The sequence below is a fragment of the Odontomachus brunneus genome, unplaced genomic scaffold (assembly GCF_010583005.1).
Source record: "Odontomachus brunneus isolate Ranch 3 - 2012 unplaced genomic scaffold, Obru_v1 Obru_scaffold_074, whole genome shotgun sequence".
Classification (NCBI taxonomy): Eukaryota; Metazoa; Arthropoda; class Insecta; order Hymenoptera; family Formicidae; genus Odontomachus; species Odontomachus brunneus.
In genome coordinates, this window is record NW_022639524.1 from 1,277,758 (window position 1) to 1,302,422 (window position 24,665).

General features: G+C 37.1%; 2 protein-coding genes and 1 non-coding gene across 10 annotated transcripts in view; all 3 read right to left on the reverse strand.

Moving 5' to 3' along the window:
- Positions 1-2,901, reverse strand: part of LOC116847143 (solute carrier organic anion transporter family member 5A1) — a 25,208-nt gene extending 22,307 nt beyond the window's left edge. For both annotated transcript variants that reach the window (XM_032821829.1, XM_032821830.1), the window contains exon 1: positions 2,554-2,901. The gene's annotated coding sequence lies outside the window, so the exon portion shown is untranslated. The remainder of the gene's footprint in view (positions 1-2,553) is intronic.
- Positions 2,902-3,259: 358 nt separating this feature from the next.
- On the reverse strand, positions 3,260-3,331 carry Trnap-ugg. The gene has a single exon. It is a non-coding gene; the product is annotated as a tRNA-Pro (tRNA).
- Positions 3,332-9,611: 6,280 nt separating this feature from the next.
- Positions 9,612-24,665, reverse strand: part of LOC116847146 (solute carrier organic anion transporter family member 4A1) — a 43,873-nt gene continuing 28,819 nt past the window's right edge. For all 7 annotated transcript variants that reach the window (XM_032821838.1, XM_032821839.1, XM_032821840.1 and 4 more), the window contains 6 exons: positions 15,394-15,515; positions 15,009-15,272; positions 13,137-13,338; positions 12,875-13,025; positions 11,845-12,227; positions 9,612-10,663 (listed from right to left, as the gene is read on the reverse strand). In XM_032821838.1, coding sequence (XP_032677729.1) covers positions 10,477-10,663; positions 11,845-12,227; positions 12,875-13,025; positions 13,137-13,338; positions 15,009-15,272; positions 15,394-15,515 — 1,309 coding nt within the window. In that variant the 3' untranslated portion in view covers positions 9,612-10,476. The remainder of the gene's footprint in view (positions 10,664-11,844; positions 12,228-12,874; positions 13,026-13,136; positions 13,339-15,008; positions 15,273-15,393; positions 15,516-24,665) is intronic.

The window sequence follows — 24,665 nt, forward strand, 5'->3', positions numbered from 1 at the left end:
GTATATATATATATATATATATATATATATATATATATATATATATATATATATATATACATATTTGACATTGAAAATTTAAATATTTAAGTATTTAAGGACCAAAACAAGAATGTTCTCTCTTAGAGTGAATCAGTAAAAATGTTTTAGATTGAGCCAGTAAAAAAGTATTTCACCGATAATCATTGAATATTCACTGAATATCTACTGAATTTAGTAAAATGAAATTAACGGCCTGCATAACGGTGATTTGCATTCAACGGTACTGTCTACGTTTGCAAACTGCATCAATGATAAGAATAGTCACTACTATTAGCCGGTATTTTTAGCATATAGTGTAGAATATATTGATTGTACTTTAGAGAATACAACGAGTTGTAAAATGATTTAGACACAATAAAGTTGAGAGTTCATAAAACTGTCAAAATTGAAAGTCACTAACCGGCTCGCCGGCTTGAGTAATTATTTTATTGATTATTATTATTATTAATTTGGTGAGTTCCCAACTTCATATTCCCAGATAGACTTCCTTCATTATTACGACAATGAGACAATCAATGATGGGAACTTTACAATGCTTTTAATTACATTTACGAAATAAATGTACTGTATTAGATTAATTATGAAATTTATATCACACAATAATGTGAATTTGTTATTGCATTGATGCAGCAACAAATTTACTGGAAAGTTACATTCAGATTTCCATATTGCATCTAACGTGACATATCGTTTGTAACAAATTTTGATAACTTTTTTGTATTTCTACCTTGTTATTCTATATGATAAATATGAGTAAAATTTAATTGATCAAAACGGGCTCCACATTGCTGAATTTTGTTTCGATATATTAAAAATTGCTGCAGAGTTTACATACATCAATTTGTCGGAGTTGTATCTGAATCGTTTTGCGATCCACTGTACATGTCCAGACATTGGTGTACTTTTACCTTACTTCGTGTTTCTCATCCAAAAGGGAGACTCGCACTTAAGAAAGAAATATTTGCACTTGCCTGATTGTATCTTATCGAGGAAAAGTTAGACTCCGAAAGTGCGCACGGCAATCACGAGCGGGAATTGCGTTTATCGCGAAAGGTCCGTTTTATTCCTACATGCGTCTCCAGCGATTATCGTCACATCAGCCTAATTGACAATGTGGGCCAGCCGTGTACGTTAATTGACATAACAGTTAAAGCCACTGTAATCCGTAAGCAGTTATCCGGTAACCTCGCGTACGTACAAGGTCGCAAAGTTTTTTTTCCCTTGCCGACGAATTTCCGATCACGATATCGTGGATTTCTTGTCGATTAGTCCGACAAGAACACGCGAGGTCGTTTTGCCGCTCCACAAAGACCCATCGAAACTACGAGATAGACACGCGTAACCACGAAACGATAACGATGTTCATTCCATAGAATTGCAAGTAGGAATTGCGAACGAAACGGAATCGCGCGTGCACGGTTACGTTCAAACAAGAGAACGGAGGGACAGAGAAACAGAGAGACAGACAGAGAGAGAAAGAGAGAGAGAGAGAGAGAACTCGCAATGTGTGAGTAAATATAGATCTCCGTTAAAAGTTTGTACAAAGCACTCGATATTCTTCGTGCCAGATTCTTCGGTATCGGGATCTTTCACATTCTTCGGAATTAGATCTGAGTTTCTCGAATCAGAGATACGATGTCGTAAAAGAATACGTTGTCTGCCTATTACGTGTATAATCGTGTTTAATAAAAGTCACCTGATGTGCGATTCGAAAAGAATAATATTTAATTGACAAAGCTTGGAGCTCGCGTGGAGAGCTCTCTCGTGCCTCCTACGTTAACGATAACTCTGATTTCGATCACACGAAGTTACGAAGGAACAAAAGCGAGTTGCTCGCATGAAACAAACAGCAAGCCAATAATCGCGACGTTTCGTCTGTAGTGTTCGTCAGTGATAAGGGAAAGGAGAAGAGGATAATTCGCTCGAAAACGAAGCACTGACAGCGAATTCGTGAGTAAATACACGCAAAGACGAGAGAGAGAGAAAGAAAGAGAAAGAAAGAGAGAGAGAAAGGAGAGAGAGAAAAAGAGAAACACAGCAAGTCTTACAAAGCGCTGCAGATAACGCAGCTCGCGAGAAACGGCGATGTTCGACAACTCAAAAAACATGGGGTTAAAGGGTAGCGCGAGAGTGCCGATGCTCTCACGCTGCACCGCCTACGAACAACGCGACATATAAAGATCCACGTCCGCGACGTGCGTACATTCTGCTTGATGTCCGCTATGATTCTCTCGTCCGATGTCGAATTCCCTCGGTACGGCTCGTCCAGGCACTCGTTCTCTCGAGTTTTTGGAAGCGCGCAAATGCACTCGACAAATGCTGCGACTCGACGGCGAGGTCGGGTCGCGAAGAAGGGGACTCGAAAAACGGGATCTCGTATTCACACGTATACAAGCCGAATCTCGTCGGGCCCGCGACGCGAAGGAACAAAAAAACGATCAGGTTAGAAGATTGTCTGGTCCACGATCGCGGATGGGAAGCGCGTCGTGCTGAGGATCGCGAGGAACTTACCGAAAGGAGATGGTCGTGGCAGCGGCGAGGCTCCCTTGTATCCAGTGCTGGGTAGACCAGTTAAAAAAATCCTCGTGGTGACACCGCCGCTGTTCTCCAGGCTACATCGGCGACGAACGCACTCTCCTCTCTCTTTCTCTCTCTCTCTCTTTCTTCCTCTCCCACACTGTTCACCTCACGGCCGTGATCGACGCCGGATCACGTTGACTGTAGCCGCACGCTCGCGCGAGCTACGGAGCTCGGCTCGACAGATCGGCACAAAATCGTGTAAATCACATTGGACACTACGTTCGACCGTCAGCTCGCTTCGAGGATCATAGACCAGCTGTGTTTTTGCCCGACCGTCGAGCAACTCGCGCATGCGTTGGCGGCCGACGCGCCGCCATCTTGCGCGCGGCGCCGAACGACAACGGCGCGTGATTCAAAGTAGCATTTGAAACGTTCAAATAGTCGAACAATCTCGATTGATCGAAATTCAAGATTGATCTGCGTGTTGTTCAGGTTTTTCGAGCATGAAGGTGTATTCGAACCGTTCAAACTGTGCAGTCAGTCGATACATCCTGAAAAGTACAGGCAAAAGTTGTTGATTTTCTGTTTAAAACGAATATGTTCGTTTGAGAAGCGGTACAAATGAAAATTTCGTAATCTGAATCGTGCAATGATGCTAAAAGTAAGCAAAATGAAGACTACCTAGTTATAAAAAATCGGGCCCCTCCGGGATTTGAACCCGGGACCTCCTGCACCCAAAGCAGGAATCATACCCCTAGACCAAGAGGCCAGATGAATGGATGATTTCTAAAAACATTCATCCAGATAGCACGGTTTCGAAAATTTGGTGTAATGCAATCTAAATCATATTTAGGAATATTTACATATTGATAGCCAAAAGAGAAACATATTTCTAAACGTGAACCTGTCGTAAAACACATTCGGTCGCACATTAACAGCCATATTCGTCGGTATATTAGTAACTATCGGTAAAATTGTATTGATTCGATTTAATTTGACTCTTTCAGAGGGCGCCACTGATCATTGTCGACGGTGGTTTAAGAAATACTAGAGTTGAATTTTGATGAAAAAAGAAATTATGTAAATGGAACAACTAAAAACGTCGATATTTCATAAAACATAAATATCCGAAATACATCCCAGAGGCGTCTAAAAAATATCACATCGTCTTTGAGATATGTCTGGGATGTATTTCGGACTTATAATTTGCTAGAGTTGACCATTAAAGGGATGCTGAAGATGAAAACTTTACCGACAGAACATTGACATTTTTCTGCAAAGTTTACGTCGTATTGGTTATACAGAATTACAAATGCTTTTACGCAATGAAAGTACGTGCAAAAATAAATAGGAGCATTGCTCGATATATGACGAAAACGAAGAAAAAATTTTTAATGTAAAATCTCAGGCTGTCAGTTAGCGTAATATTTGCCTTATCCAAAAGTTCCGCAGCTTGTACATATTGAAAGTGTGGATGCTCCAAACAAAAAAATTTTGAAGAACATTACTCTACATTCGTATCTGCATTTGGAAGCTTAAAAATATCGAAAAAGTTTGCAGAAAGATTCCCACACATATATAGTTAGGTTTTCCGTTGAATATGGTAAAACAAAGCAACATACATTCATGTAAGTTCTGTATATACAAGAAATACAAAAAGGATAGCGTGATTATGTTAGTGACGATCGTCTCTACATTATCGACATTGTTCGAGTTCGTCATCGACTCCAGCATCTCCTTAAAACATTGGCTACGTTCAGCAGAGAAAGCTGCTTTGCAACTGTTGTAAAATTCGTGAATCTGATTGGTATATGCTCTTGGATTTAACCAAAATTTAGAGCATACTCCAATCAGATTCACGAATTTTACAACAGTTGCAAAGCAGCTTTCTCTGCTGAACGCAGCCATTATGTTACATAAACGCGCTACTATCACGCTATCTCCCAGACAGCACAAGTACGTTCTATGAACATTCTGAAAATAATATTGAGGATATTTAAATGTTCATAGAATATTTTCACATGATGCTTCGAAGTTCCTAATAACTTCCAAGAGAATATTCAAAGTAGACAAAAAGTCACGTTCTATAAACGTCCTATGAATATTCTAAAGAATATCTTACAAATATTCTAAGCTCTTTCACAGTACATTACTCACATAGCACGTAATATTACACAGTAATATTGCAATATCTCAGTAATATTACATAATTTCACTTAGTGAAAAATAAAGTATTATTTTGTCTAAATAACAAAAAAAATTCATATTTTTCATATTTTGTGTCGTTTTATTTGTGAGATTTACGTGGATTCGATCCCGTGTCAGACGGCGCCATTTTTATGATTATATTTAGATGACTATCCTGTTCAATGCTTAATCTCAACGATCGTACAGGAACTATGATAGTGATGCCAATGCGCTGTAACAATATCTTGATGGATTATATTTACAATATATTCTTATATCGTTCAAAAATGTAATGACATATTTGTCGGTAAATGTTTCAAAAGACGTAACAATAATCACAATGCGATTAATATTGATACAATATTGTATAAGTAATCAACTTTAACATACAACATGCTCGCAAAAGAGAGAGAATATTCCTTCTTTCTCTCTCGTAATATTTTGACAGAGTAATTACTCTGTAATTGAGTTCTCAATTGAGATCTCAGCTGGATTTTTTCAATATGGCAAGTAGAACACAAAGTCATATAAAAATCAAAATGACGTCAAATGATATAAAAATGATGTCATTTTGACGTTACCAGGTATACAAGTATGAAATGCGGATTTTTTTTCCAAAAAAACACGGAATTAAATTCGGAAGAATGATAAAAAGAGGTTTATTTAAAATATGCTCCATTGCTAGTTACACATTTTTCCCATCTTTTGGGCAATTTATGGATACCACGCCAGTAAAAATCTTCCCCTTTTGCCGCGAACCATTCATCGAGCCATTTTTTCACATTTTCGTACGAACCAAAGCGCTGCTCAGCAAGTGCGTGACCCATCGATGCAAACAAGTGGTAATCAGAAGGAGCCAAGTCTGGTGAGTAAGCCGCATGGGGTAGAACTTCCCAGCTGAGTGCTTCCAACGTGTCGCGAACCGGTTTTGCCGTATGTGATGGAGCATTGTCATGGAGAAAAATGATCTTGTGTTGCCTCTTTTGGTATTCTGGTCGTTTTTCAAGCAGCGAACGGTTCAAATCGATCAATTGTTGTTGGTAGCGTTTGGTATTAACCGTTTCACCAGGCTTTAACAGCTCATAATAGACCACACCATTCTGGTCCCACCAAACACAGAGCATCGTCTTCCTGCCAAAATGATTCGGTCTTGCGGTCGATGTGGATGGTGCGCCTGGGTTTACCCATGATTTTTTGCGCTTGGGATTCTCAAAATAAATCCACTTTTCATCCTCAGTAACGATACAATGCAAAAACGACTTTCTTTTGTATCGTTCGAGCAAAATTTCACATGTGTTTTTGCGCCTCTCCATCTGCCTCTCGTTCAACTCATGTGGTACCCATTTGCCGATCTTCTGAATCTTTCCCATCTCTCGTAGGCGATTGGAAACAGCTTGTTGACTAACGTTCAATTGCTCTGCGAGTTATTTTTGTGTTTGTGAATCATCTTTGTGCAACAATGCTTGCAACTCCACATCTTCGTATCTTTTTGGCGGTTTTCCGTATTCCTTGTTTGCAACATCGAAATTACCACTTTTGAAACGCCGAAACCATCGTTCACGCGTATCTTGCGATGGAGCATGTTCACCATAAGCTTCTCGAAGTAATCGGTATGATTCAGCAGCAGTTTTCTTTAAATAAAAACAAAAAATTAATGCTGTCTGCGAATGCTCTTTATTTGGTATAAATTTCGACATATTGAACACAGCAACACAACACTATGCAAATACTTTTTCAATTTATCACTCATGCGCGTTTGACACTTGTTGATGGCACAACAAAATGGCATAAATGTCAAATCTTTATACCACACACGGCATTGGTGCGCCATCTGTTTTCTCAAATTCGCATTTCATACTTGTACACCTGTAAACAATACCATTTTCATAACAATTTCAAAACATTGATGTCAAAATGATATCATTATAACATCAAAATGATTTTGTGTTGTACCTGGGATGCTCATTAAAATATGTAAGCTTGTAACTTACTCATAACCTTACTGCAATGTTCGGTGAAGGTTTATTAAAATGATGTAAAGATTTATTAAAATGTTCTTAGAATATTCTGAAAATTTACCAAATAATATTTTAATAACATTTATAACATTCTTAAAACGATACAAGAATATTCTTTCCGAATATTTTCTAGATGCGTAGAATCTTGTTAGAATATCCTTTGAATATTCTGTGCTGTTTTAATAGAATATTCTGAGAACATAACAAATAATATTCCAATAATATTCAGAACATTCTTGAAACTATGTAAGAATATTCTTTCCGAATATTATCAGAATATATAGAAATTATTTTGTTAGAATATTCTCAGAATATTTTGTGCTATCTGGGCTTAAGAGGATGCTAGAGCCGATGACAAACTCGAACAATGTCGATAATGCAGAAACGATCATTACTAACATAATTACGCTATCCTTTTCGTATTTCTTGTATATACAGAATTTACATGAATGTGTGTTGCCTTGTCTTACCATATTTAACGGAAAACATAATCATATATATGTAGAAATCTTTTTGCAAACTTTTTCGATATTTTTAAGCTTCCAAATGCAAATACAAAGATAGAACAATGTTCTTCAAAATTTTTCTATTTGGAGCATCCACACTTTCAGTACATTCAAGATGCAGAATTTTTGGATTAGACAAATATTACGCTAACTGACAGCCTGAGATTTTACATTAAAAATTTTTTCTAAGTTTTCGTCATATATCGAGCAATGCTCCTATTTATTTTTACACGTACTTTTATTGCGTAAAAGCATTTGTAATTCTGTGTAACCAATACGACGTAAACTTTGCAGAAAAATGTTAGTGTTCTGTCGGTAAAGTTTTCAGCTTCAGCATCCCCTTAATATTGCAGGAAAAAGACGTCATTTTAGCGACAAAATGCTAAAATGTGGCACCTCCTTTTATAAATGTGCATAACTTAAGTTTGTTCGCATTGTTTGCACTTTTGATTTTGACACTTTTATATCTAATGTTCGTTGCATACTATACGTGATGAGCGAAATCCAATGAGAACTTTTCTTTTTTAAAAAAATCTAGCGTGCAACAGTGTTAGGTGTAAAAGTATTAAAAGTGCAAGCAACATGAACGAACCTATTATAGTTAGGCAGTCCGCCATATCGTACGCATCGATACTTCGAGAATCGCAAGCTCATCGATATACAGCTACATTCAATTGCGAGAAGGATCAGGACGTGGTATTTCGTGCTTGAAGAGCAGCTTTGCATTTCTCGGGATTTCAACACGGCAAATACGAGTCTCGTGCCTGAATTGTTGCCGTCGGAAGGTGAGTTTTGCCTGCTTGTTATAGAAAAATATCATTAAACGGTCACTGAAAGTGAATATCTCGTCGAATGGGTCGTCAGTAATGTCGGACGAAGAATTGCCTAACCGTCATTTAATGGCGGCTCGAAGTTCAAACTTTTACCCGTTACGTTTTGGGTTTACAGGAACAGATTTACGCGCGAAATATCATTGGTGGTGCCGAGAATAAGCATTTGTTGCGGTGATACTATTGTAAAGAACTGCGGGAAATGAACATCGTGTAGTACATGAGCTGCCAGGGATGACGGATCGGATTCAACAAGTTACGACAAGTTTAGAATTGAAACGGTTTTCCAGTGAAGGAAAAATTGGTAAGTAACTTTGAAGCAAACGCCGTAATAAACAATGTGGCACTTTTAAGTCTATATTACTCGAAACCTTTCTCAAGTAAGATACTCAGGTTGAATTCTAAAACGTTCTGTTTGAGGAAAATTTTACTAAAAATCTAGAGTTTTTCATGTTTCATATATACTATAGATTTTCTCCAAAATTTTCATGAAAAAGGACGTTTCCTCAAAAAGAACATTTTAGAATGCAATCTCAAATTTGAACTTAGAGTATATCTGAAATTCTTATTTGAATTACGTGACACGCACACATTACATTTGTAATTGTGATTCAACCAAGAAACTTGCATCTAACTCTAAATTCCAATTTAGATATTTTATATAAGATAAATCTGAAACTTATTTTATATGAGATACTCAAATTTGAATTCAAAATTAGACACAAGTTTTTCAATTAAATTAATATATGTGATATTTATACTTGTAATCGTGATTCTATTGAAAAACTCTCATTTAACTCTGAATTCAAATCTGAGTATCTTACTTGAGATGAGTTTCGAGTAATAATTATTAATACCAGTCTAAGACATGTATTAATAGTCATTATTTGACATTTTTTTTACGTAAAACTCAGATTTGAATTTTTTATTTCAATCATATGAGACATAACATTTGTAATTGTGTCTCAACTTACATCTAATTTTAAATTCAAATTTGAGTATCTCATCTGAAGCAAGTTTCAAATAACGACTATTGATATAGGTCTTCATCTTTCTGACTTTTGCAATATCGATCACTTAGGTCCATGTTAATAATCATTACTTAAAATTTGCCTCACGTAAAATACTTAGACTTGAATTCAGAATTAGATATAAATTCTTCAACTAAACCATAAGTAACATATATAATATTTGCTTTTTCCACAATCGCTTTTCCACTGAGAAACTCACGTCTAACTCTAAATTCAAATCTGAAAATTTCATTTGAAATAAATTTTAAGTAACAGCTATTAATACAGACCTGTGCATTATACATCATCGTTTCAATATAATAAAATAGAAATAATTGCGATATTGCGAGAATTGATATTGCGATATCAATTCTCGATATCTCTAATACATTCAATATAAAAATCACGAACATTCTAACATTTAGTTAAACATTTAGTTAAAGCAAAAAGATTAAAAACATTATGTACAGGAATAGGCAAAGATCAGTGCGTTTCACATACTTCTCTAGCTCTTTATTGGTGACATGTATAATACGTGCTCTAGGCGTATCGGTATTTTCCATTTAACAAAAATAATTACGAGTGAAAAATGGCGCAAAAAGTTCGATATCAAATCGGCGATATATACGACAACCACCAAGGCATTATTGATATATCGGTAGAACCGTCCCCGAAATTCATTCGCGTGTCTCACACATACACATCACGTTTCCTCGCGGATATATAAAGTATTATCGATACTCACCATTATAGGAAACGTAGCTAGCTAACTGATCTTTAATTGACAATCGGTAAACGTCGGGATTACAAAAATTCACGTTATAAGGCTCGGAAGTTTGAGTTGCGCGAACTATGTACTTGCTTACACAACACGGCGGTAATAGGATAATCAAACGTAGGAGCTGCAACTTCGAACGTTGTAGGCTTCCATTCGGCAACCCGCGGGACTCAAATTCTAATGGCCCGACTTCCAAGCCCCACTTATAGGGTTATCAAAAATTTATTATCCATCCAACGCGCGAAAATAGGTTTCCATCGCATAGAAAACCATTTCGCTTGCGTTACTTCGACAAATACGCGCATCTTATCCCATTCATGTTCACGTTGCTTCGACACATATACACATTTTATTCTGTTCTTGTTCGCGTTACTTCGACATTACGTGCATTTTATTCTCTTTCAATATTTACCTACACTTTCGTGATACGGATTATTCTACACTCAGACTACTTTGTTCCTCAGAATATTCATCCTATCGCGAAACGAAAGTCAGAACATTTTGCCTCGTGATCAACTGCAATTGTTGTTATCATGCCTATAAAACACTCCAAGATAATCTTCTAAGGGACAAAGTAATTCGAGTTTACGATATCGTAGTTGAATCTATTTGAGCTTCCTGGGACGTGTCGCTTAGCATTAGAGTGGCCGTAGTTTGCTGTCGGGAATTCTGGTCGATGCCACGGCCGCTCGGTGGCACATACGTCCACCACGCTAGGAAGAAGAAGAGAAGTGAAGCTGCTTTCCCGATAAATGCCAGAGCGAGCATATATCTGAAACATATTAGTAGACGAAATTAAATCAGGACAAATGTTTCACGTAGTAGCATGTTTCAACGGCATTAATGAGAATAAGTATGATAAATTGCAAAACTGCAACTTGCTGGAAGAATTATTTCTGCACCTTTCTATTTCTTCTTTCTAAAAGTTTTTTGAAATAATATAAAAGTTTTTTGTTCTTTAGTTATGATTATGTGGAATAAAATAAGTATAAAATTAAATATATAAAACTAAAATAATCAAATTAAAGCAAGTAACTAAATTATAATATTTGCTATAATAATTCGCAAATTACAATATTTTCTCGAGATATATTACTTGATAACATAGTAATGAGAAATAAGATAAAAGTATTATTATCTGGACACATATCTAATTGGACATTCTTATTATTTTGGTCTTTAATATGAATATCTAAACTTTCAATATGAAATGTATATACATGTATATACATACTTTATGTTAAAGATTTAAAATATTCGTATTTGAAGACTAAAATAATAAGAAACTCCAGAATTAGGTGTGTATCCGGGAATTGGTACTTTTATCTTACAAGGAAACCCATACAAATGTCTGCCTCCGATCTTCATGAACTTGTAATGTGTTATACTTTAGATCAAAATAACAGATACGTATTTTATTATATGTGCCCTTTCGCAAATTTAGGGGGTGAAATCCTCCTTTGAAAAAAATCGGTTTTTTTCATTCGAAGGGAATATAATGAAAACTATAAGAGATAGAAAAAAATATTTTGAATAAAAGTTGAATGGTTTGAAGAGTATTTTATAGAAATTATTAAAAAAAAAATTTTTTTGTTAATATTATAATAAAAAAAAATTTTTTTTTAATAATTTCTGTAAAATACTCTTCAAATCATTCAACTTTTATTCAAAATATTTTTTTCTATCTCTTATAGTTTTCATTATATTCCCTTCAAATGAAAAAAACCAATTTTCTTTAAAGGGATATTTTACCCCCTAAACTTGCGAAAAGGTACATATAATAAAAAACATATCTGTTATTTATATCTAAAGTACAATATATTACAAGTTCATGAAAATCGGAGGCGGACACTTGTGTGGATTTCCTTGTTAATTGTAGTCGAAAATATCCAAAAAAATCAGCATATTTCTCATCAGTGCCGTAGACGTGCGCACATTACGTGATTTGCCAACCTGCTCATATAGTAATTGTCGTAAACGAGGCACGCTCCTCTGCCTTCGCACGTTTCGTTCCACAAGATGCAAGTATCGTCAATGAGAGCACCGAATACCATGGGTGCCGGTATCGTGCCCAAAATCCGCACTTTAATCCATTGTATACCGAGAGCGAATGATCTCTGATCGTCTCGTACGACCCGCAATGTAGACGAAAGTGCCGGCATCGTACAAAGAAAAGTCATGAACATGTTGCAGAAGGCCAGAACGATGAATAGCCACAAGTACGAGCATGTACTCGTGCAGGTAGTATTGATAGCTTCGTATGAGAGAACGTCGCCGATTTCGCCGATCGTTAGATTCATCGCCGGTGCGTGTATGCAACTGCAATCTGTGTATAACTGCGAAAAATTCACTTAATATTTCATGGATATAAAGTTGGTTCGTGAATACATTAGGACGGCGCCAAAACTTCGTCGTTTTCCTTCGAAATTTTGATTTAAATAGAAGTATTAGGTAGAGATAAAGCGCAAGTCTCGAGATAATTGAAGAGAAATTGCTTCCTATGTGAAAAAGTATATCAAAGCAAATGTGGTTGTTTCGATAAGTGATCCTTAGGCTACGGCGTTATTTTTTTTATCAACGTTAATTACGACATAGAATCCTTCACCGATTGCGTTTTGTTTTTATTAGATAAGAAAAAATATTACAAAATATATTAGGTAATATTTAAGTAAAGTGTTTACTCGCAATTTCTAGTATTTTAACAAAAATGTTTCTCAAAAAATATTGTACAAAAACTATTCCTGAAGTCTTTTAAAGACCTCACGTCATAGTCTAAGGATTTATTTAAGTCACTTCGAAACATGTGGTAATCCTCGTGTTCGACTTTAATTGCACGTTCAACAAGTTTTCTAATAAAATTAATTTTCCATAGGAAGATCAAGTGTTGCTAAAATTAATTTTCCGCGGAAAAAATAGACATTGTTAAAAAATATTATACTATATTAAAACGTGCGAATACGTCAAGGGACAAAATTAGACCTACCTTGGCGTCGTTTATCGGTGTTTCCCGATAACATCCGGCATGACAGGGTGAATAATATGTGATTCCGTCGACGCCGCATATGGGGTCGAATTGCGATTTCGAACAGCCACAGCCGCTGTTGCAGACATTCTCCAGAGATAACGCGACTTTTCTGCAATAATAAGATATCATTTCGAGCGAGTAGCAGGTGCAACAAACGAGCCAAGTTTCGTGAGCAATTAATCAATCGCCACCACAGAATGTTTTACTAATTGGCACGCACTTGGTGGTATTATGATAAGGTACGGTTAATCCAGCAAAATCGAGATTCGGACAATTCAGAGCGAAGCACAGTGTAAAGACGATACAAGCGGCTGTGGCCAACAGGCAAAACTTGAGAATACCGGAACAGGGCAAGTTGAAGCGTTTTATCAGATAGCCACCGAGAAAGGTACCACCACCTCCCGCAGGCACGGTTACCAATCCTGAAAAAGAGAAACCCATTGTCAATCAATAAATCGTATCATGGGACTATAAATGTGAGTATTAATAATTATTACTTGAAACTCGTATCACAAATGAGATACGTAGATTTTAACTCAGTTTGATGAAAGTTTTTCAATTGAACCGCGATTGTGCATATATACAGGGTGTACCAAAATTATAGAAACAGTCGAATATCTCGAAAAAAAGCATTTTTTAGGAAAATATTTTAGACAAAAGTTAAAGGTTTCAGAAGATCTATTTAATGGCCGTATCAATTTTGATCTTGAGCGGTGCCGCCATGGTGAGGTCAACTTTACTTTTTTAAATAGAAACATATATTTTTTATTACGGAATTTTATTCTATGTAAAGAAACAAACAATTTTTGTCTGAAAAAATTTTTTATACCATCTCTATTTTCTAAGATATTTACGGAAATATCTACAAAATTATTGGTTTCAATAATTTTTTACTCGAATTCTATCAACTTTACCGAAAAATAGCAAGAGGTAAAAATTATTTATTTTCTTCCCATAAAGCTCTAAGAATTTTTTTAGTATTTTATTTAAACTTTTTAGTACTTCAAGAAAATGCAAAAAATGCAGTACTAAAAAGTTAATTAGAAAATCCTGAAAAAATTCTCAGAGCTCTAGAAAAAAATAAATAATTTTTATCTCTTGTTATTTTTCGGTAAAGTTGGTAGAATTCGAGTAAAAAATGATTGAAACCAATAATTTTATAGATATTTTCGTAAATATGTTAGAAAATAAAGGTGGTATAAAAATTTTTTCAAACAAAAGTTGTTTATTTCTTTACGTACGATAAAATTGAGTAATAAAAAAATACATGTTTCTATTTAAAAAAGCAAAGTTGACCTCGATTTGACTTTGGCGACGCCACCAAAGATCAAAACCGATACGGCCATTAAATAGATCTTTTGAAACCCTATAACTTTTGTCTGAAAAATTTTCCTTAAAAATGCTTTTTTCGAGATTTTCGACTGTTTTCATAATTTTGGAACCTTCTATCAAGTGCCACATATATTATAATTTGACTGAAAAGTTTGGATCTTTAACTCTGAACAAAAATCTGAGGCTCGTATCAATAGTTTGCTTCGTTTCAAGATATCGACTAATTTCGAAAATTATTCTTTACTCTTCTAAATTTCTTGTAATAAAATTTCACACGAAAAATAGAGTGACAGTCAAGTCACTCGAATTCGAGTTATTTTTCACTCCTATAGAGTGAATTCCTTACTATGAATCGTTGAATGAAGATTTTACTTGAAAGTGAAGAGTGAGTCTGATATATTCCACCGTTAAAAGAACATATTTACTTTAACTGATTTAAATATTTGTTGATATGAAGTCAGATAGAATGATATAAAAATTTATATATGATGAAATGATGAATCAATGGTCAATGATGAATTCTATCGATATGAAGTCAGATAGAATCCAATATAATCTTAAATTAAATATTCACTTGTTGTTTCGAGTGGCAGTTTTTTCACTATCGTCTCGAGTAAAAATACTATCATTTTTTACTCAAAGAAATTTAGAGTGTACTACACCACAAAACAACAAAGTAACACAATATGCGCGTGTGTATGTGTGCTTGGTAGATTGTTTAGTCGCGATAGACTATTAATCGAAATGCCACATTACTCACCCATCAACAACGCGGCCGAGCTGGCACTGACGCTGAATTGATTTTCAATCAGTTTCGGCAGGAAGGCAGCGAATCCGGCAATCAGCAACCCTTCACTGGCACCTGCCAAGTTCAGCATAAAAAATGCCGGATTTCCGAGTAGCTCAGTGAGGGCACGTGGCAGCTCACGTATTTTCGAAAACGCTTCTCCCGTTCCCGCGGTGGACGATCGAGTCGATTTCTCGTGCGCCTCCGACACTCTATCCTTCGCCAATTCCTCCGATCCTGTACGAATTATCGATCTCGTTGGTGAAGTTTAATCATGGTTACACTTTCAAGCCGACACATTAAAATTCATCTCACGGATATTTGATGGATTCGATTAAATACGCGGCAATATTCATACCTGGCAAAGCCGCCGGAAATGCTAAGACAGGCACCGCGATGATAAAGCAAATGACAGCCGCGGCCAAGAAACCGATCCACCACGCGCCAATCCAGACGTTACTGTCGGGAGTTAGTCCGATGCTGAAATTGGATATTTTTAAGTTTCAACCTGCCTGTTCAATTATTTACAAATAATTATCAGAGACAAAAATTCTTAGAGATAAAAGTGTATTTAGGTGGAAATAGATTTAGAACTTGTCCCATTTGCTTCGATTTTCTATTTCGAGTCTTCTCTTGCAATAGTAATGAACACGAGTACTCGCGAACAAAACTAGACGTCAATTAGTTCTCACTACATTTCCAAGGACAATGAATAAAATGGGCCGAATTTGACCTAAAAACTGTAACGTAAGTTAAACATGTATTAATAATACGTTTTTTGGATCGTTAAATACGACATTTCAACCTGTCTAAATTTAATATTTGTCTTAAAAGAGTCTAAATATATCATTTTTAATAGTAATTCGCTTAGTGACGATTTTGTCCGAATTATTTAATTACGTGTACTACAGTTTCAATTTTATAACTTTTGTTCACTGAAACCTGAGGAAACATTTTGAAATAAAACACTTCAGAAATCAATACGATATAAAAATTAAAAAGATAGTTAATTTTCTTGTTCAAAGAGTTTTAAGTTTCGTCAGATGTGCATACTTTATGTAGTTTTAAGAATGTTAAAATGACTAATGATGAACTTCCACACCCCCCACTATAGAGGTTCTACTAAAGAAAATTTAGAATTTCTGAAGTGTTTTATTTTCAAATATTTCCTTAATTTCCAGTGAAAAAAAGTTACAAAAAACTAAACTATAATACAAATAAATAATTAGAATAAAATCGTCACTAACCTAATTACTATCAAAAGTGACCTATTCCGACATCTTTGTTTTGATAGATTTTGAACACTTTAACTTAAGTTAAATAAATTATATACTACATGTATAATTTACGTTATTTTTCAGGCCAAAATCACCTCACTTTACTCATCGTTCTTTTAGCTTCAAATTTTGTCAAATTTTAAGGATGGAGCCAATCTCGACATATAACATTATACAAGCAATTAACTATAAATATTTACATACGGCCATGTTTTCGTGTTCAAACTTGGAAAAAGATTAGTTTTGGAATTATCTAATGCTCGACTATTTAATTATAAAAAAATTTTGTTCATCTTCTCAATCGTAAATAAAATATATGAAACAAGCAAATATTAAATAATTAGTATAACTAAATAATGGAATTAATAATATATAAAGTACATTTTATTTTTAATCCTGTTATTATTTTTATCGACGTTGGAAGTTTCAATAAGATGTAAAGAATTCAAGAAACTTGAAAAATTTAACACTAAATTTTAAAGACGATTTTCATAATTGTAAATTATTTACTAACTTCAATTGTGAGCATAATTAATCACGATTTGCTCGTATTTACGAATCGTCATTCCGTTTGGATCAGTGTTTCTTGCATTAAACATAATGAATAACGTACAAGTACAAGTACATGTTAACGCACATAATTAAAAGTTTACGAAGTTATAATTATTTGTCAAATAACGACGAAACTGTGACTGCCGTCCTCAATTTCCACTCAGACATTTGTTTACTCGCGATGTTCATCGAACTTCCATAGAAGTCGGAAATCTCCGCAATAAGTGATTTGATTCACCCGAAAATACATGATGCATCGCTACCTGCGTTCTTCGTTCCAGCTTTCTGATCCAGCCAGTATCCTCAATTCTCGACTGCTCTTTCATAGCACTTCGGATTCTCCCTCTAAGATGGCACATGACACTAGATACGTTGGCACTCGCGTAGAAATTCGATTCGCGCGTTCGTCAATGCGATACCGATAACGAAAAACGCGCTATGAACATTTGAAGAGTCGACGGAATAATTTGATCACCCAGTGGGAATTATAACGCGCCGTTATACGCACACAACACACGAGGCTACGCGTCGCTCGGAGCGTAAGATAACACTGCTCGCGGAAACATTGCGGGAGGGTACCCAAACAATCGGATAAAAAGCGCCTGCTGGCCCCGCTCTTCATTCACTGTTCACTGCCTGTGCGTCCGAGAAACCACAACAATCAACCCGAGTCGAAGTTTTGACCCTATGTTGAACTTTGAATTCTACACCGCAGGAGCTAAGATAGCAAAGTAGGTTTAATTCTAATGATATAATTTACTCCTTCTTTGACTCTGATGATGTCTAAAATTTCCGCTTTCGCTTTCTTTAGCGACAAAGTAGGTTGTATAATAGTAGGATCTTAGGAAGCAAAGTAGGTTTAGTTGCGAATCTCTATTGAAGCTTTAGCTTCTACATAGAATATATGTATTTTATAGAAATATTTAAAAAATTTAATAAATAACGAAATAAAAAACGAAACAGAAACGTTAAATAGCATACAAAATATACATTTTATTTGTTGCATATATTTCAGACATCATCAGGATCAAAGTAGGAGTAAATTATATCATTAGAATTAAACCTACTTTGCTATCTTAGCTCCTACTACAGTGTAAAATTCAAGGTTCAACATAAAATCAAAATTTCGACTCGAAAATGAGTGTCAATATCGTCAAAATAAGTTTCACCTAGGTTGTAGATTATCTAAGTAAGCTCAAACTATTTTTAAGAATGTCAAAGTAACGTCAAAATTTTGACAAGGTAGAGTTAAAGGTTTAAAAGAGAAGTTAATGAGTATCGTCAAAATCATCAATATCGTCAAAATAAGTTTCACCTAGGTTGTAGATTATCTAAGTAAGCTCAAACTATTTTTAAGAATGTCAAAGTAACGTCAAAATTTTGACAAGGTAGAGTTAAAGGTTTAAAAGAGAAGTTAATGAGTATCGTCAAAATCATCAATATCGTCAAAATAGGTTTTACCTAGGTTATAGATCATCGAACTATTCTTAAGAGCGTCCAAGTAGCATCAAAATTTCGACTCGGGAATACTGTCGGAACTGCCCGAATCTTCGAGGTGGTTAATGCTTTCTCCACATGTTACATTACGTTTTGAGTCGGCGAGCGATTCGCGCACCACAGCACAATGGACCAGGCAATCCGAAATTCGAAACATCAAATGACTAGACTATAAAGTCTGACTCGGGAGTTTCCGAGGGGTTTTCGGGGTTGCTGATTACGAATTTGTAGTAAAAATTACAAAATTCAAAATGATGCACAGAAAAAAAGTTGGTTGAATTAACCTAATATCTGGTCGAATATGAACGATCCAGAAATTTCGATTGATGTAACCCGAATTCTGTTCAAGTCAACTAAACATCTTGTTAACTTAAACAGAATTCGAGTTACTTCAATCGGAATTTCTGGATCGTTCATAATCGACCAGATATTTGGTTAATTCAATCAAACCTTTTTTTCCGTGTGGATTCAATATGGCGGTGAAAAGTGAGATACATCGACAAATTTGGCTATAAATGCTTACTCGGAGGTTTTTAAGGTCGTTAATTACGAATTTGTGATCAAAATTACAAAATTCAAAATGGTGGATTTAATATGGCGCCGAAAAGTGAGATATATCGAAGGATTTGGCTATAAATACTTACTCGGGAGTTTTTGAGGTCACTAAATACGAATATGATGTCTAAAGTAAAAAATTCATAGTTATAGTTATATTAAGAAAAATTAATTTATTATTGCAATTAATGCCTGGGATTTGCCTATGATAATTTTAGTTTCCAAGGTCTTTCACGTGGAGGATACAGTGCGATTTCAGACTCCTTAGAGACTTTGTACTCATCGTAGGTACAATGCATTGTACAAAATCTCTGAGGGGTCTGAAATCGCACTGCATCCTCCACGCGGAATACTCTGGAAATTACAATTATCGTAGGCAAATAGCAGGCATTTTAATAAATAAATTAATAGGTGGTAATAATAAATTAATTTTTTTAAATATAACTATAACTATAAATTTCTGCATTTAAATATATTCGTAATTAGCGATCTCCAAAACCCCTGAGTAAGCATTTATAGGCAAATCCCTCGATATATCTCACTTTTCGGCGCCATATTAAATCCGCCATTTTAAATTTTGTAATTTTGACTACAAATTCGTAATTAGCGACTTCTAAAACACCCGAATAAGCATTTATAGCCAAATTCGTCGATGTATCTTAGTTTTCGCCGCCATATTAAATTCGCCATTTTGAATTTTGTAATTTTGACTACAAATTCGTAATTAGTGACCCTGAAAACTTCGCGGAAACCCCCAAGTCAGACTTTATAATCCAATCATTTGATGTTTTGAATCTTGGCCATGATTTCGGGTCGCCTAGCCCACTGCAACGCGCAGCGAATTATCATTCAAATTCTTTAAATTATACAAAAACGAGTAAAAGTGCGCACCATATTCTTAAAATACATGTTATAAGGTATCCAATGATACTTCACTTTTTTTTATAAGTGATGGAACATAAGAGAACAATGTTTTCAAAGTATGGTTAAACTACTAAAATTCAATAATATATGATTATAACGCTCCGCCATTTCTTTTTTCTTTAATTTTAAACCTTGCGTATTATTATAATGATTTATTCAAATAAAATGATGGATGACAAGTAATAACAGATTTTTCATTTGTTGAAATACAACAATATAAATGAAATATTTGATAAACGAAATCGCTGCTTCCATACATGATTTTCAAAGTTTAAGTGTTTGCTACATATAGAAAGTAACTGATAAAATTCAACGAAACTTTAAAAATAATTAGCTTAACTTGTCAAGATAACGAAAAGATATTTGTCTGACCTCATTTTCGGAATCGACTTTTGGCCACTTTTCAGCTCTGCTGGCCCATTGTGCACAGGCAGTACGTGTGTTAGTGATTATTCCCCTCGCGAGTGATCGTAATATTTCGGCGACTCTTGCAATATTTCGTCGGGTTCTCTCGGCGTCACGGTAATTAACGCGCCTATCTCGTGGACCGAATCGTGTCTACGCGAGTGTCAGTGCCGTGAACGACGTGATGTCCGGAGTGCCATAACAAAGCAACTAGGATCTGAATGCTGGATCCGGAAGCCGGGATGGAGGACGCTGGGGATGCGAGCAGCAGTGCATCGGTATATTTTTATAGGTACGTTAAATTTATTGTACAGTTTGTCGAAAATAGAAGTATGTGCTCCAGTCAAAATTCAGGTCGGCGTTCGTATAATTTGTGTCATCGTTTGGCAAATAATAATGGCTCAGTGAATCTCTGGTACGACCTAAATAAATTTAGAACATTACAAAATAATCGGATATTAGATAATTCTCGAATAAGTCCTGCTTTGAACATTTAAACATGAAAGAAACGGCTATAGGTAGATATTTGTAACATAAAGATCCACAGAGAGAAAAAATGATTCACCTAATTTAACCTAACCTAATTTCATGACAAAATTATTGTTGTTTTTTTTCGAAATTAACTGTATCTTCTTATTATGACAAAAAAAATAATAGTAGCAATATACATGTTAGGTTATTATCACTGATAATAATACTTATTATAGTACTTATTATAGTAGTACAAAAATGGCTCTCCTAATTGTAATTTTTTATGTAATTATTATTAGTATCATTAAAAGTTTGAGACAGGAGATATTCCCCTTTGACACATAAAAAATATATTTACATGTAAAGATAAAAAAATTACATATAACGGCAAACGCCAGACGCTTTTTTCTCAATGTAGAAAATAGTCTGCATCGCGTTATATATACTTTGAAATTTTCCATTCATTCCTCAAGTTCAATGTGTAACTCTCTTTCTCTCTCTTGTCAGATTAATACAGAATTAAAATTTCGATTCGGATTATCTCGGTCGAATGAATCGGCGCGAATGGAAATATCCAGCCGAGGTTTCTATGTAAAAAAAAAAAAAGGAAACTCCCAAGAGAGAAGTCGCCGTATATCCGAAAGGTCTCACATTTTATCGCAGATCCTCCCGTGCGCGATCCGCGTATTAACGCGTCTGACTCCAGCTAATTTTCTCGAAATCTTGCTAGAACTGATCTTCTCGCGAACTCCAGCGGTCGGAGGGTGACTCGGTGATTTCGTTTACGTGCTTTTAATTTCGCGCGGTTAGAAATTCCGGTCTGGCAAAGCTTACGTAACTTTTCCGACTAATTGCCGGTACGAGATACACCGTGGGAGGGGGAGGGAGGAAGGGAATCCCCTTTACGTGGCCGCCGCGTTGGTGGCACGACCGTTTAACCAGACAAAACTCCGGCAATTTTGTCGAGACACGACGCGTAGTGACGGGCCCGAACGGATTCCGCGACATGTAATTATCGGTCGATCGGAAGCGCACAAATATGCGGCGAAGCAAAGAATGGCCACTTCGCACACGAGGAAATAGGAGGAGAAGGATGTTTCGCTTCGCGGAGATTTCGTAAAGCGGGGGAGAAAGCTCGTGCGAGTCTTCCGTATTATTCGCGATATAAATATTAATATCGATAACAAGTGTCCTCGTTGAATATTCGGCCGAACACCCGTCAATCCTGATCGGGCGCGACGCTTCTCGCGATCGGAATGTACGCAATCTACGGGAACACGTGCGACAGGAGGACGTGCCGGTTCCGTGCGGTTGTACGCGACGGCGGAAGAGAATCGAAGATCCACGAACGATTCCGCGTGTCCGGGGAGAGAAGGGGGGGGGGAGGAGGAAGGAGGAGAACATCGACATCCGGGCCGGGCAAGCTGAAATGATTTAAATAACGTTCGATCCTATTGCTAGAGGGGCGGCACGCGCGAGAGCACGGTGTAACTTATCGCGGCAAGGAACTCGAAAGTGAGAAAGCGGAAAACCGGCAAAAGTAGTCGCGTAGAGGAGTCGTTCACCTCGGTCGCGGCAACTCGGCCGGTCGCATCTGCCTCTGTTTCTACCGGCAAAACTTTTCATTTACCTGCGAAATTAAACGCGCCGCATACACGGACGAGTCTCGCGCCCGCGCGGCGTACACCTAGCAGTGCCTATTACGCGAATAATTCCACTTTACTTTCGCGTCTTCTCTTTACTTTCCTTCTTCTCGCGATTCGTGTTCCTCGTATGAAAAAGAAAAGGAGAAAGAGAGAGAGAGGGGAAGAGAGGGAGGGAGGGAGGGAGAGAGAGAGAGGGAGGACGTAAGGAGGGGAGAAGGAAAATGATGTAATTGCAACCGCGAAAATGCAATTGCGAACATTGCAAAGCTGCGTCGTGCTTTACACCTGTTCTATTGTATTTTCTCCGCCGCGCGAATGAGATTTTCGAGGGAACTCCGAGAAACGGTAATTCGATCCGCGGAAGTGTGAACAATCGATCTTCATCGAGCGTCGGTCCAGGCAGTCGTGAGCAAGTCGCGATTTCGGGATCCTCTCACAAAAATGTCGCGCGACATCGAAAATTGACGAAACTCGATTTGCGCCACGCAGGTATTCGGCGTGGAAAAAATCGCCACTTCGACTAACGATCAATTCGATTCGCGCACGGCACAGTGACTCAACGAACGGCCGACGAAGGGACGCGTGGCGGAAGGGCGAGTGGGAGACGAGAGTGACGGAGGGGAGAGAAAGAGAGACCGTACGAGACGGGGAGACGCGTAGACAAATGGAACTTGATTGTGTCCTAAGTGCCGGGGGATGAACCGACAGTTTTGAAGGGTAACATCGGCGTCATCGTCAAACATTGGTTCACCGCTTGACATTTTCCCGCACGGGGGATACGTATTATATATCAGCGCGCTGTACGCGAGTTACACGCACTATTAATCTCGGCCCATTATACGCTCTAATGGTACCGCGCGGAATATTTTTAACGGCGCCGGGTGCGTCGCAAGAAGCACGTGTCTTCACGTTTTTTTATACCTCTCTCGGTCTCTTTTCTCGCGACTGCTCGAATGGCACGTGTAATCGTACAAATACACACACGCACACATACATGCACACACGCACACACGTATACACGCAAACGAGACACCGTGTATCGTTACATCGCTCGATAATCACTCGCGGAGATCAGTTAATCGAATCAAAGCCCGATTACGAGCGCGATATTTAACCGGTGCTTGACTACCGGGAGAGAATCTCGCCATCGATATCAAATTTCCTACAAAACGATCAAACGCGCGTGCATCACTCGAACTCGCTGGTGGTAAAATGACGAATATGCGCGCATTTGCATACCATCAGATCGGCGAGTTATTCCGCCGAAACTGCACGTCGACACGCGCGTTATCGTCGCTCTCGTGTACACATACATACGAACAAACACACACACAGTGTCACGTATGCGCGTGTATGTACCGTCCGGGAGATCGGCGCAAACGGCCGATAAATCCTCGCGAGAATTTAATAAAGTTGCCGCTGACGCGTGACTAAACGTTCCCGTGTGTTATCAGGGGAGAGGGGTGAAAAAAAAGAAGAGCAGAAAACGCGTTTAACGTGACAACGGGAAGCGACGAATTCCGATGGCACGACCGTTTACACGCCTGCACCCCGCTTCCGTTCAGCGACTACGACACTCGCCGGTAATACGTTTCGCAAATAGAATATCCATCTTTCTCGCCTCTCTCGTCGCGCTGTTTCGCGGATGAAGACGCCGCGTAAAGGCCGATTCTCGCTCATCGCACACGCTCGACGGGATCGGCGGTGACGAACGACTAATAATAAATTGACGTGAAAATACGAGGAAGCCTGGCCGATGCGATGCAATCGAATGAATTCCAGGTCGGGGAAAGAATTTCGAGCCTGAGGCCAGATTTGAGGTAAAAGTGCCGATGCCTGAACATTGATAACACTGACACCTAACTCGGGACACTCTTGTTATTTTGGCTTTTTTAAATACGAACATTTGAACTTTTAATGTAAAATATATCGCATTTTCTTCAAAAGTGACACAACTAAAAAAACGTGATTTTGTGAATTATTACCATGAATGTATTGGGTAAGCATATTATATATGTGTGTGAACTGAAAATGACAAAAACGACATTCGATCGTGCTTCTAAAAGTACATTCTTTTCCTCGATATTATTGGGTTAGTCGATAATTTTCTGTCACACAAGTTGAAAAATAGTTTCTTCCCTTTATCAGGAAATTTCATTTTTTACTCGCGCCACTTTACACGGTAAAAACAGTTTATATTTGTGTTGAAGTCCATCCATGTTTTCAATATACTCTGTGTTATTTTAACTCTCTCTCTCTCTCTCTCTCTCTCTCTCTCTCTCTCTCTCTCTCTCTCTCTCTCT